The following is a 12,500-nucleotide window of genomic DNA, read 5'->3' as shown; positions in this document are numbered from 1 at the left end:
ATTAAGGGTAGTATTAGGGTTGTTGTGAGTAGGGCTAGTTATTTTAGTATTATGGGTAGTATCAGGGTTATGGTAAGTAGGGCTAGTTATTCTAGTATTATGGGTAGTATTAGGGTTATGGTAAGTAGGGCTAGTTATACTAGTATTAAGGGTAGTATTAGGGTTGTTGTGAGTAGGGCTAGTTATTCTAGTATTATGGGTAGTATCAGGGTTATGGTAAGTAGGGCTAGTTATTCTAGTATTATGGGTAGTATTAGGGTTATGGTAAGTAGGGCTAGTTATACTAGTATTAAGGGTATAGGGTTGTTGTGAGTAGGGCTAGTTATTCTAGTATTATGGGTAGTATCAGGGTTATGATAAGTAGGAGGCTTTTTGGATGGGTAGTATAAAGGTTAAATAATATAATTCACTAAAGGGTTCCCAAGATATCTCCTGCTTGTGTCTAATCAAGTTGATAATGTTAATTTTGCATTGGATTATTGATTTATTTGGAGATCCCGCCTAAACCTATCTACTTAAACTTCTCTATCGTTGCTCTGCTTCACTTTATTTCCATCGGTATTGACCCATGTACTTCATCAGATGTTGTGCTACCTACGGTCCAGTACTACAGCGCTACTAAGTGATATTAAAGTGTGCGGTATTCCATCTAAAACATGACATTCATTTCATGCGGAAATTGAATCTTCCACTTGTGCTATGTTCTAGCTTTATCGACTCTAACCAAGTCGTATCCACAGTGAATATTTCACTTGCACTATAATATAACGTGTTATCTTTCGTTTGGTAACAAGATTACATGTTATAGCCCAGTGGTTGTGGAGATATCCTCTATTTACTTTGATATTGTCAGAGAGAAACTCCGCATTAGGCCTGCTAACTTGCCTGAGGGCACGGGCCGGGTTCAGACGCTTTCCTTATAGTTCATGTATTTACAATTCAAATACGCCTTTAATAATTCACAAGGGGAGATAATCAAAAGAAAGAAGGACTTTAGAATAAATTAAATCAGTTCAAGGTATATATATTTTCTTCTGTTTATTTTATCAAATGACCCATCGTGGAACCAGAGGAATCATATCCAAAGACAGACCAGTAAAATACTATGTTCATACTCTGTTTGAATATGAATGCGTCTCTCTGACGTAGCCCAACGAAGAGCACATTGTTGGGCAAACGGATCAATGTAATCGATCTTACTCCCCTGGTCCCGACAAACCATCTATCGATCTGTGGACCCTCAAGAAGTCCTCTTGGGTCCGCTTAGACCGGGTCCTCGGAAATACGGAGTTCAACTCGCAGTCCCAGACAGCAATAAGAGGAAATTCGATGTTGTTATCGATTATTGATTGATTTAGTGGAGCCGTCTTGTTGCTTCGCGTTTTAAGTCAAGTTGTTCAGCTTTGGTGATTATCGGCGCGTTGTCTCGTGGTTGTATTGGACATTCTTTGCTTTGTTCTCAATTTAACTAATTACACCAATGTTTTATTATCGATCATGAACATTTGTTTTAGCCTATATGTCCTTCACAGAACAAGAGAAAATGAAGATGGCACTTCTTAAGATGAGGCCGTGTGGCCAAATATGAAACTAATATCAATGTGAATGTTTGATTATTAACAAAGGTGACACGTAGGCCTACATGAAGATAAAGGAACCAATTGTGTTTTTATACATAAAGAACAGACCCTTTGAAAAAACACACATACACACACGCACAGACCATCTCTCTCTCTCTCTCTCTCTCTCTCTCTCTCTCTCTCTCTCTCTCTCTCTCTCTCTCTCTCTCTCTCTCTCTCTCTCTCTCTCTCTCTCTCTCTCTCTCTCTCTCCCTCCCTCTCTCTCTCTCTCTCTCTCTCTCTCTCTCTCTCTCTCTCTCTCTCTCTCTCTCTCTCTCTCTCTCTCTCTCTCTCTCTCTCTCCCTGGTCCTTCAGTCCAGACCTAACAGCAACGCACGGACTCATAAACTCTGTGGTCTTCAGTAAGAATCCGCAGGGCACGCAGCGCCTAATCCCGCTCCCTAATATCTCTGTAATGGGCACCTCACCATACATTACTGTCACTTTCACTTTGGACGTCCTGAGGCGCATCACGTGACGGGCGCATCGGACCCTCCCGCTGACCGCCTGACGTCACCGGCGCCCCGTCCAATGCCGACGGCGCGCGGCGCGAGGCGGCGCGTCAAAGGCATCGCCGCGCGCCCCGCTCCGTTCAGTAGTGCGGCGACCGGTTCCAGACCCGAACGGAATCTTCCTTCACAGACCGGACTCTTCCTCAACAGAAGGGACTCATCCTCCACGGACCAGTCTTCCTCTCGTCTTCCTCTGTATACCAGACTCTTCCTCTACAGACCAGAGTCTTCCTCTGTAGACGAGAGTCTTCCTCCAATTCCAGAGTCTTCATCTGTTGACCAGAATCCTCCGCTTCGGACTTTAGTCCTGGTAGCCAACCTGCCACCGGTCGCTGGACGCTGCGGGGGATCAGGTGAACTCCGGACCAGGTCTTCCTCACTCGGGTCCCGGCAACGTTGGAGACCGGATTGTATTTCCAGGGAAACCAAAGGAGCGGAGACCGGACCAGGTCCCACCGAATCCCCAGAACGGGACTCCGCGCTCCCCGGAGGACCACTTTACGCCCTGGAGTCTTGACTCAACCTCCCGCTCCTCGTTGTGGTTCTGCTCAGTGAGGGGCTCTGGGGGGCACTTGAGGGCGGATTATAAACCCACTCGGATGTAAGAGCGAGCCAGCGAACAGCAAACGGCGATGACGCAAAGGGTAGGTTTGATATGACCTCACTTCAGTCCGCCCCGGGTCCCGCTCCGGGTCCCGCTCCGGGTCCCGCTCCGGGTCCCGCTCCGGGTCCCGCTCCGGTCTCTTGACGGTGACAGGCACATTATGAAGGAATGAGACTGAATGTGGATGCGTTATTTCTATCCGTTGTGATCACTTATTGTCCCCCCCCCTCAGTACGACGAGCTGGCCCACTACGGCGGCGCCATGGACGGGGTCCGAGGGTCCATGTACGGAGACCCGGTGCACGCCCCCCGGCTGCCCCACCACCTGGGCCACCCCACCCAGCACTACGGGGCGCACCCCCCGCACAGCCTGATGCAGCCGGCCGGCCTGGGGGGCCTGGGGGGGCTGGGGAGCATGGTGCCCGACGCGCTCAAGAGAGACAAGGACCAGATATACGGGTTAGAGCTCAAAGACCTCGGTGCAGCCCGGAAAATGACCCGAATATTACCACAATATTAGCTCCGTTTTACCTCATTTTTAGCCATATAATGTCACCCTAATAGTACCTCAATATTACCTCAATGGGACCCTAATATTACCTCGATATTGCCCTAATATCTTTTTTTTACCTGTTTTACCTATTTACCCTACATTTTACACTAATATTATCTTAGTATAAACCATCAATATTAACCTTTTGCCTGAATATTATCGTAATATTACCTCAATATTAATCCTAAATATTACCTGAATATTAACCCTCAATATTATCCCAAAACATGACCCTAATATTACTAGAATATTACCAGAATATTTCCTCAATATTATCCCTCATTATTGCCTCAATAGGCCTACTACCCCATTGTTAGTTAAACATGTCTTCCTTAATATTACCGCAACCTTCTTTCGAGATTTGCTCGATTTGGGCTAAATATTATCCCAACATAACCTTAATATTACAAAAATCTTACATTAAATTACATAACATAAATTCAGGGGATACCTTTCTCCAAAGCTTAGAATAAGTGCATTCAAGCTGAAGATACTACCCAACAAATAAGAGTCTGAGTAGCCTATAAAATTCATAAGCAAATACTTTATTATATGAACCTCATACTACCCCAATAATACTGCATCAGATAGGCAACTAAACACTAATATTGCTTTCATTTTCAGATTAAAAACCCTCATATTATAATCAGTCACCACCAGAATAATGTCTATTATTAAAGGATTAATTCAATAGAAAGACCATGATTATTATCAACAGTTCAGATCATTGTCCGAGGAGCACACCAATATTATAATCACCAGTTCAGATTAAATACAGATAGGTATTATAATCACCAGTTAAGATTACGGACCAATATTAGTTATATCACAAATTTAGATCGAAATAAACACCGATGGGCCTCGAGCTGACCCTATCTATTTTACTGGCACTCCTGCGTCAGGACATTAAAACGAGATGTAATATTATGACGTAATATAACATTTGGACGACAGGTAACATTAGGACGACGTCTAACATTATGACGTATTATACAACGGGGGGCCTAAATCCAGCGATCTGATTGGTTCCCAACTGTTGCATAATGAGCGTATACATAACTGCTATGACGCCCGATCATTTTGTGAAAGTTTGCATATCACTCCGCGCCTGGAAGTAGTAACAGTTACAAAGTAAAAAATATGTTGAATGATGGATATTGGAGAGGGTGTAAATGTTGTTACTCCGGGAGTGAGCAAGGCGATGGAGAGACTAACGAAAGCTGAGGCACACGGCGAGTGAACTGCTCCATAAGATAAATTGGCGGCTAACCGCTCTACCCGAGCCTTCTCTCGGAGGGACGCTAAAGTGTGTTGCATAGCGACCGTCGTGCATTTTGAAGGCAGCCAGGAGGAGGGACTACTTCTTTGTATTCTTTAATAAAACAGCTACTTTGACTTTCTTGTTTTTTTTTTAAATGTAGTGTGTCTATGACTTTCGTTTCGCCATAACAGTAACCGTTGTATAAAAGCAATAGATCACTTCAGTCCGTGGCATGTGCTCATTATACCACTGTGAAGGGGGTCGCCGGCCCTCCGCTGCGCGTCGGGGCCGGACAACGCCCCTTAACAGTGGTATAATGAGCACATACCACAGCCTTGCGTGATCTATTGCTTAAATATAACATTATGAGGACAGGTCACATTCTAAAGTAATATGACGACGTGTAACATTATGACGTAAAATAAAAGTATGACAACATACAACATTATGACGACACATGGTGAACTGGGGAGATCCCGGGTGCCCACCCTGACCCCGTCCTTAACCCCTGACCCCTCACCTCTTCCCGCAGCCACCCGCTCTTCCCGCTGCTCGCACTGGTGTTCGAGAAGTGCGAGCTGGCCACGTGCACGCCGCGCGAGCCCGGCGCCGCGGGGGGCGACGTGTGCTCCTCGGACTCCTTCAACGAGGACATCGCGGTGTTCGCCAAGCAGGTAGACCCGACACCGTCCTCACGCCCCACCCTCCCCACTCCCTCACATGCACCCCGTTACAGGTGGTTATAACCTCTTAATATGAGCAGAGTATTAAAACGTTGGGTTAAAACGTGGTTTCTGATCTTTCAGATCAGAGCAGAGAAACCGCTCTTCTCGTCCAACCCCGAGCTGGATAACCTGGTGAGTCTGCTTCTCTGTTCCCGCGTTGAGGTTCTCCACTGAACGACGAGTCCCTCAGGCTGGTTCCTATAATTTTCCGATCAATCAGCAAAACGATCGATTAGTGATCGCAGTGTCGGATCTTGTTCCATCTTCGATCATTCATCCTTTAATTTGACGGCTGAACTAAAGACTGAAGTCTGTTTAGTGGCAGCTTTTCCTGAAGCTGGATGTTCATTTATTCCTCAGATGATTCAAGCGATTCAAGTCCTGAGGTTTCATCTGCTGGAATTAGAAAAGGTAAATTAGGCTATGACATAAAACACGGCTCTATTCGTATTTCCAAATGAATCCGGTATATGCGATAGATTAGGCCTACTGAGGTTAAATTGACTGTAACCCGTGTCTAGGTCCACGAGCTCTGCGACAACTTCTGCCACCGGTACATCAGCTGTCTGAAGGGCAAGATGCCCATCGACCTGGTGGTGGACGACGCGGACTGCCGGGGCGACCTCCGGGCAGACCTGGACGACCTCAGCTGCTCCTCGACCACCCTGGCCGACCACGTGAGGCCCCTTCTACCTATCCACCTATCGATCTATTTATGGGTTCAACCTCCGCTCAGTCGTTAACCGGCACGGGCCTGCTTTGTTAGTCTGTGATACATTGGATTATATCGAAAATAGGATAATATTAGGCTACGTAATATAAAAAATAAAATACAGACACAGTCCGTGGAAAAACAAAAACATGTAAGCCTACTTTTAATAAATGTAGGTATATAGTTATGTTAGCCTGAGAAAGGTTTTTTATTAGTTGCAAAGATGCTTTTAAGATGTTATTTTAATATTAGGTAAACTATTCTTTAGATCGATTAATTATGAATATATTGTTTTTAGGTTTTTCCTTGTAATCAAATTAAATCAAAAAGATATTTATATTAATAACAAGTAGTATAAGGCTACAATAATGATAGTAAATAAAAAAAAAAAATATTTAAATATTCGAATAAATAAAGAAATATTTTGTCAGCCTTTGTCTGAATGTTTTTTTTCATGAATTTATGTTATTTCGTGTTTTTATTTCATGTCATTATTGACAACTGAACTGAAGAAGTCCAAATGTTGATTGCGTGATTTTATGTGTGAATGTGTAACTCGCTGACGTTAATCAGCTCAATTAGTCAAATAAGGACAACAAAAGTTTTTTCGCCGACGTCACCGATCATGTCAATGTCACAATAGAACGTGTAGGCCGAGGCGCAGGCGCAATCAGGCCCACTGTGTCATGGATTCTGCCTTATTCCTGCTGCTTCTCAAAGCAACGCAGAAAACATTTAAAGCGTTAGTTGGTTTTTTTTTGGACGATGGGGTGATGACGAAAAGGCGGCGGGAGAGCAGCTGCTGGCAGCCGTCAACCTCCAGATTACAGGCAGCACTTTCTTTACCTTCGGGATTAATGTTGGCTAGTTGGAGGGTTGTTGGAGTCCTCAAACACGCTTCTTTTGTTTCCATTAACCCCCTCACCACGACCATCACCCAGTCACCATGATCCCGTTCAGAACTGCGACTCAGTCACAGGTGTAGACAGGGACGCGGGCTGCGCAACATCCAATGTTTACAGAGACGAGATGACGGGTGACGTCACATTTAGGGCTCCGCTATGATAAACACTTACTGGTGTGTAAAAATACTAACTCTGCCAACTAGCCACTGTTATTCGAAAAGGTTAGCAAGTAAACAATGTGGAAATTAGAGTCAACTCGGCTGATACTGTGCTGAATTGCACACACTAACAACATGCCGACAAGCTGTTGCGGTCCGGGATTATACACAGCGTTATAACAAGGATTCAGGAGGTTATTTCTAAAGGTTTACAAAGGAAAGTGACAGTAAACGACAGCCTTCATTTTCATCCAGACTTACGGGTTGTCTGATATGAGGAAGGTGACGATTTCTCCGTCAAGTGAACCGTGCGTCCGTCTTTGCTCTTTTTTTGCCAACCAGTTTACGTGCGGGATTCCAGAATCAAAACGATAACATTCAACGTGTCTATTAAAATGGCCAGCAACATTTTACACCAGTTTTAGAATGTTTTGCACTACAACATATGTTGAACCCCAACATGCTTATGTAAAATCAGCATAGTACCATATTGAGCTATGGACAGGTCACATACGGTCCGGAATGCAGGGAATTGGATGTAGGCCTACGGCTGGTGTTTTGATCGCGAAGTTTTGCCTTCTTGGTGCCAAAAAAATCGGAAAATACTTATTTTCTGCGACACATTGCACTTGTAACAAGCTTGACTTTTCGAATTTTCCCGTCGCGCACATCTGTTAGTTGTATTGCATAACTATCGTTCTTCTACAGCATAACGTATACCAAACCATAAGTATAATACTAGCCGTAGCCTCACGAGAGCCCAAGTTACATTAAAGCTATGTAACCAGCATATAGACAGTGATACTATAGTATAACTTGAGGTATAAATAACTAATCTAACTGTTATCATAGTTACACTTAAGCTACCGCTATATATCCACAGTGTAAGTAATGCGGTACTATAATGTATCTGTAGGTATAACTTTAGTATAACTAGTCTTACCGTCGCCATAGTTAGGCCTACACTAAAGCCACAGCTATAAAACCGTAGTATAAGTATAGTGGTACTATAGTAGATCTGTAGGGATAACGGTTGTCTAACTGTATCCATAGTTGCACTAAAAACACAGCAACATAAACGCAGTATAAGTAAAGTGGTACTTTAGTATATCTGTAGCCATAGTTACACTTAAGCCACACTTACATAACAACCGTATAAGTGAGGCGTTATAGTGTGTCCTCACCTTCCCCTCTCCTCCAGTGTCTCTGGGGGTACAGTGTGTCTGTCCTCATGTGGGGTGAGCTCGGGTCCTATGGGGGTACAGTGTGTCTGTCCTCATGTGGGGTGAGCGTGGGTCCTCTTGGGGTACAGTGTGTCTGTCCTCCTGTGAGCGTGGGTCCTATGGGGGTACAGTGTGTCTGTCTGTCCTCCTGTGAGCGTGGGTCCTATGGGGGTACAGTGTGTCTGTCTGTCCTGTGAGCGTGGGTCCTCTGGTGGTTTGGCGCAGTACACACGTGTCTCTGGGTTGATAGTGTTTTAACAGATGGACGCGGTGCAGAGGAAGGCCTTCATTAGCTTGATAAACGTGGAAACACATGGCACATCTCTGAATAGGGGGACATAAAGGAGTCTTGTAATTACTGTGTGCCCAGCCAGGAGAAGGGGGGCCCCCGGGGGCCCTCATTCACACTGTTCCTTTGTCCTGCCGCTTATTCTTGTCATTCGCTGAACTCTTCAATCTGATGACCATCCGGTAAACAGCTGACGCTAAGTGTTTGAAGAGGGAGGCTGAGCTTAGAGCGCGGCCCATAAATACAACCCCGGTCAGGTGCAGCGCCTCAGACCCAGCCAGACCTGCTCCCCCCAGGACCCCACAGAGCCACAGAGAGACGCACCGATGGTAACACGCCGCTTTGGCTCGCTGTAGCTGTTGAGTTGTTGTGTCTGATCGAGTTAATGGATGTCTGTATGTATACGTATGCATGTGTTAGTCTGTTCTGGCGGAGGCGTTGTAGTTAGGTGAGTGCTGCGTGCAGCTCTCACCTGTCGATCTTCTTAGATTTTATTCCTTCTTTCTTTTTTATTCTCTACAATCTTTGGGACCTATCTCCTCCACAATGTATCTCCTAGGGACTCCATTCCTATTTTGTAATGTTCAGATTAGCTTGGAATCGTTCGCTTTCTTTCAGATTTTTTAATTATCCTAAACTTTTTAGGATATTCTACTTTTAAAGCATTATTTTTTATTTAAATTGTGATTTAGCTTTCCCGGGTCCTGGTCTAGGGTCCTGGTCTAGGGTCCTGGGTTAGGGTCCTGGGTTAGGGTCCTGGGTTAGGGTCCTGGTCTAGGGTCCTGGGTTAGGGTCCTGGGTTAGGGTCCTGGTCTAGGGTCCTGGTCTAGGGTCCTGGTCTAGGGTCCTGGGTTAGGGTCCTGGGTTAGGGTCCTGGTCTAGGGTCCTGGTCTAGGGTCCTGGGTTAGGGTCCTGGGTTAGGGTCCTGGTCTAGGGTCCTGGTCTAGGGTCCTGGGTTAGGGTCCTGGGTTAGGGTCCTGGTCTAGGGTCCTGGTCTAGGGTCCTGGGTTAGGGTCCTGGTCTAGGGTCCTGGGTTAGGGTCCTGGTCTAGGGTCCTGGTCTAGGGTCCTGGGTTAGGGTCCTGGGTTAGGGTCCTGGGTTAGGGTCCTGGTCTAGGGTCCTGGTCTAGGGTCCTGGTCTAGGGTCCTGGGTTAGGGTCCTGGGTTAGGGTCCTGGTCTAGGGTCCTGGTCTAGGGTCCTGGGTTAGGGTCCTGGGTTAGGGTCCTGGTCTAGGGTCCTGGGTTAGGGTCCTGGGTTAGGGTCCTGGTCTAGGGTCCTGGTCTAGGGTCCTGGGTTAGGGTCCTGGTCTAGGGTCCTGGGTTAGGGTCCTGGGTTAGGGTCCTGGTCTAGGGTCCTGGTCTAGGGTCCTGGGTTAGGGTCCTGGGTTAGGGTCCTGGGTTAGGGTCCTGGGTTAGGGTCCTGGTCTAGGGTCCTGGTCTAGGGTCCTGGGTTAGGGTCCTGGTCTAGGGTCCTGGGTTAGTGTCCTGGGTTAGGGTCCTGGTCTAGGGTCCTGGTCTAGGGTCCTGGTCTAGGGTCCTGGTCTAGGGTCCTGGTCTAGGGTCCTGGTCTAGGGTCCTGGGTTGTGCCTCTGGGTGTTCATGTTCTCTCCCCCCCCCCCCCCCCCAGAACCCCTCCTCCTGGAGAGACATGGACGAGGCCCACTCCACCCCCTCCATCGGGACCCCCGGGCCGTCCAGCGGGGGGCTGGTGTCCCAGAGCGGGGACAACATCAGCGACATGGGTAAGACCCTAACCTAACCCTGACCTAACCCTAACCCTGACCTAACCCTGACCTAACCCTAACCTAACCCTGACCTAACCCTAACCTAACCCTGACCTAACCCTGACCTAACCCTGACCTAACCCTTAACCTAACCCTAACCTAACCCTGACCTAACCCCGACCTAACCCTGACCTAACTGTGACCTAACCCCTAACCTTAACATAACCCTGACCTAACCCTGACCTAACTGTGACCTAACCCTGACCTAACCCTGACCTAACCCTTAACCTAACCCTAACCTAACCCTGACCTAACCCTGACCTAACCCTAACCTAACCCTGACCTAACCCTGACCTAACCCTGACCTAACTGTGACCTAACCCCTAACCTTAACATAACCCTGACCTAACCCTGACCTAACTGTGACCTAACCCCTAACCCTAACCTAACCCTGACCTAACCCCTAACCTAACCCTAACCTAACCCTAACCTAACCCTGACCTAACCCCTAACCTAACCCTGACCTAACCCTGACCTAACCCCTAACCCTGACCTAACCCTAACCTAACCCTGACCTAACCCCTAACCCTGACCTAACCCTGATCCAGAGTGGAGACAACATCAGCGCCATGGTTCAGAAGCTTAACCTAAAACGAGTGAGGGAGAGAGAGTAAGATAGAGTGGTCCAGGGAGAGAGAGAGAGAGAGAGAGAGAGAGAGAGAGAGAGAGAGAGAGGGAGAGAGAGAGAGAGAGAGAGAGAGAGAGAGAGAGAGAGAGAGAGAGAGAGAGAGAGAGAGAGAGGGAGAGAGGGGTGAGAGAGAGGGGTGAGAGAGAGGGGTGAGGGAAAGGGAGAGGGAGGGGGAGAGAGAGCCGTCAGAAGAGATTAGCTCGAGCCCCCCCCTCCTTCTCAGCAGAATTAAGACGGGAGGGGAGGGGCCAGACGTACCTCCTCTGATATTTAATTAGGCTGAGCTCCTCTTTTTTTCTGTCTGTCTTCCTTTCCTTCTTTATTTATCATGCTGGCTATTAATTACATTATGTTAATTTAACTATTTTGGTCATTTCTGGATTTAGACATTTTGAGCCAGAAAACCAGAACTCTTTAATCTAAAGTCAGTAGGTCCTTGTCAGTGAAGTGATTTGTTATATAGAGGCATGTTTATGTATTTAGCTTCTAAATCTCTACTTCTATTGTGTCTGGGGGGCACGGGTCCTTCTGGAGACGTCCCACCCCCCCCCCCGTCCCCCCGTCCCCTCCTCCTCCTCATCAGCCCTAGATGAAGAGGAGGAGCCTTTGATTGATGCATCTCCAAAACCAAGAAGACACGCTCAGGCAAACGTTAAGCAGAGCGGCCCCTCCGTGCATAATGAGGCCGGGGGCCCTGGGGCGGGGGCCTCCCAGGGCCCCCGCCCCTGGGCCCCCGCCCCAGGGCCCCCGCCCGGGGGCATGGGGGCTCTCCGCGCTGCGCCTGCTGCCCTGCTCATGATGAGAGGGAATAATATTGTTTAAGTTCAGCTCCCGGTCCGCCGCCGTCGGTCGGGGGTGTTGTGTACGTGTTCTCCGCTCCCCCTCGTGAGGAGGTCATTAGCGTTGGCTGTGAGGGCGCGGTGGCGTGCGGGCGCCGTGTCAGCACCGCTCGTCAGACACGGCGCTCACATTGGATTAATAGCGGAGCGACCCGGACGGCCCGACCGGGAGCTGACACGGCGCGTCCTCGTGTCCTCGTGTCCTCGTGTCCTCGTGTCCTCGTGTCCCGTACCGTCAGCGAGACGCCAGCCCTCTCTCTGGAGCTCCGCCTGAAACGTCCGCTCGCATCACGTCCTCTGATGTCGCGCTCTCTCACCTCTCTCTCTCTCCATCTCCCTCTCTCTCTCTCTCTCTCTCTCTCTCCATCTCCCTCTCTCTCTCTCTCTCTCTCTCTCTCTCTCACCTCTCTCTCTCTCCATCTCCCTCTCTCTCTCTCTCTCTCTGTCTCTGTCTCTGTCTCTCTCTCTCTCTCTCTCTCTCTCTCTCTCTCGCTCTCGCTCTCGCTCTCTCTCACCTCGCTCTCCCTCACCTCGCTCTCTCTCACCTCGCTCTCTCTCTCTCTCCCTGGGCTTTCAGGAGACGGTCTGGACCCGGGTCTGGTGAGCCCGGGTACCGGGGACGAGGAAGACCAGGACCGGAAGAGACAGAAGAAGAGGGGCATCTTCCCCAAGGTGGCCACCAACATCAT

The 12,500-nt window shown here is 48.0% G+C and overlaps 1 protein-coding gene across 1 annotated transcript in view; it reads left to right on the top strand.

Moving 5' to 3' along the window:
• Positions 1-2,199: 2,199 nt before the first annotated feature.
• meis2b (Meis homeobox 2b) overlaps positions 2,200-12,500 on the top strand; it is a 16,418-nt gene continuing 6,117 nt past the window's right edge. Inside the window, exons 1-8 of the mRNA XM_030345195.1 lie at positions 2,200-2,775; positions 2,968-3,194; positions 5,082-5,223; positions 5,356-5,406; positions 5,635-5,685; positions 5,796-5,951; positions 10,188-10,302; positions 12,389-12,500. The exon at positions 12,389-12,500 is cut by the window's right edge and continues 28 nt beyond it. Coding sequence (XP_030201055.1) covers positions 2,764-2,775; positions 2,968-3,194; positions 5,082-5,223; positions 5,356-5,406; positions 5,635-5,685; positions 5,796-5,951; positions 10,188-10,302; positions 12,389-12,500 — 866 coding nt within the window. The 5' untranslated portion in view covers positions 2,200-2,763. The remainder of the gene's footprint in view (positions 2,776-2,967; positions 3,195-5,081; positions 5,224-5,355; positions 5,407-5,634; positions 5,686-5,795; positions 5,952-10,187; positions 10,303-12,388) is intronic.

The sequence above is a fragment of the Gadus morhua genome, chromosome 21, assembly GCF_902167405.1.
Source record: "Gadus morhua chromosome 21, gadMor3.0, whole genome shotgun sequence".
Lineage (NCBI taxonomy): Eukaryota > Metazoa > Chordata > Actinopteri > Gadiformes > Gadidae > Gadus > Gadus morhua.
Note: the sequence above shows the minus strand (reverse complement) of the source record. Positions and strands in the feature narration are given on the sequence as shown.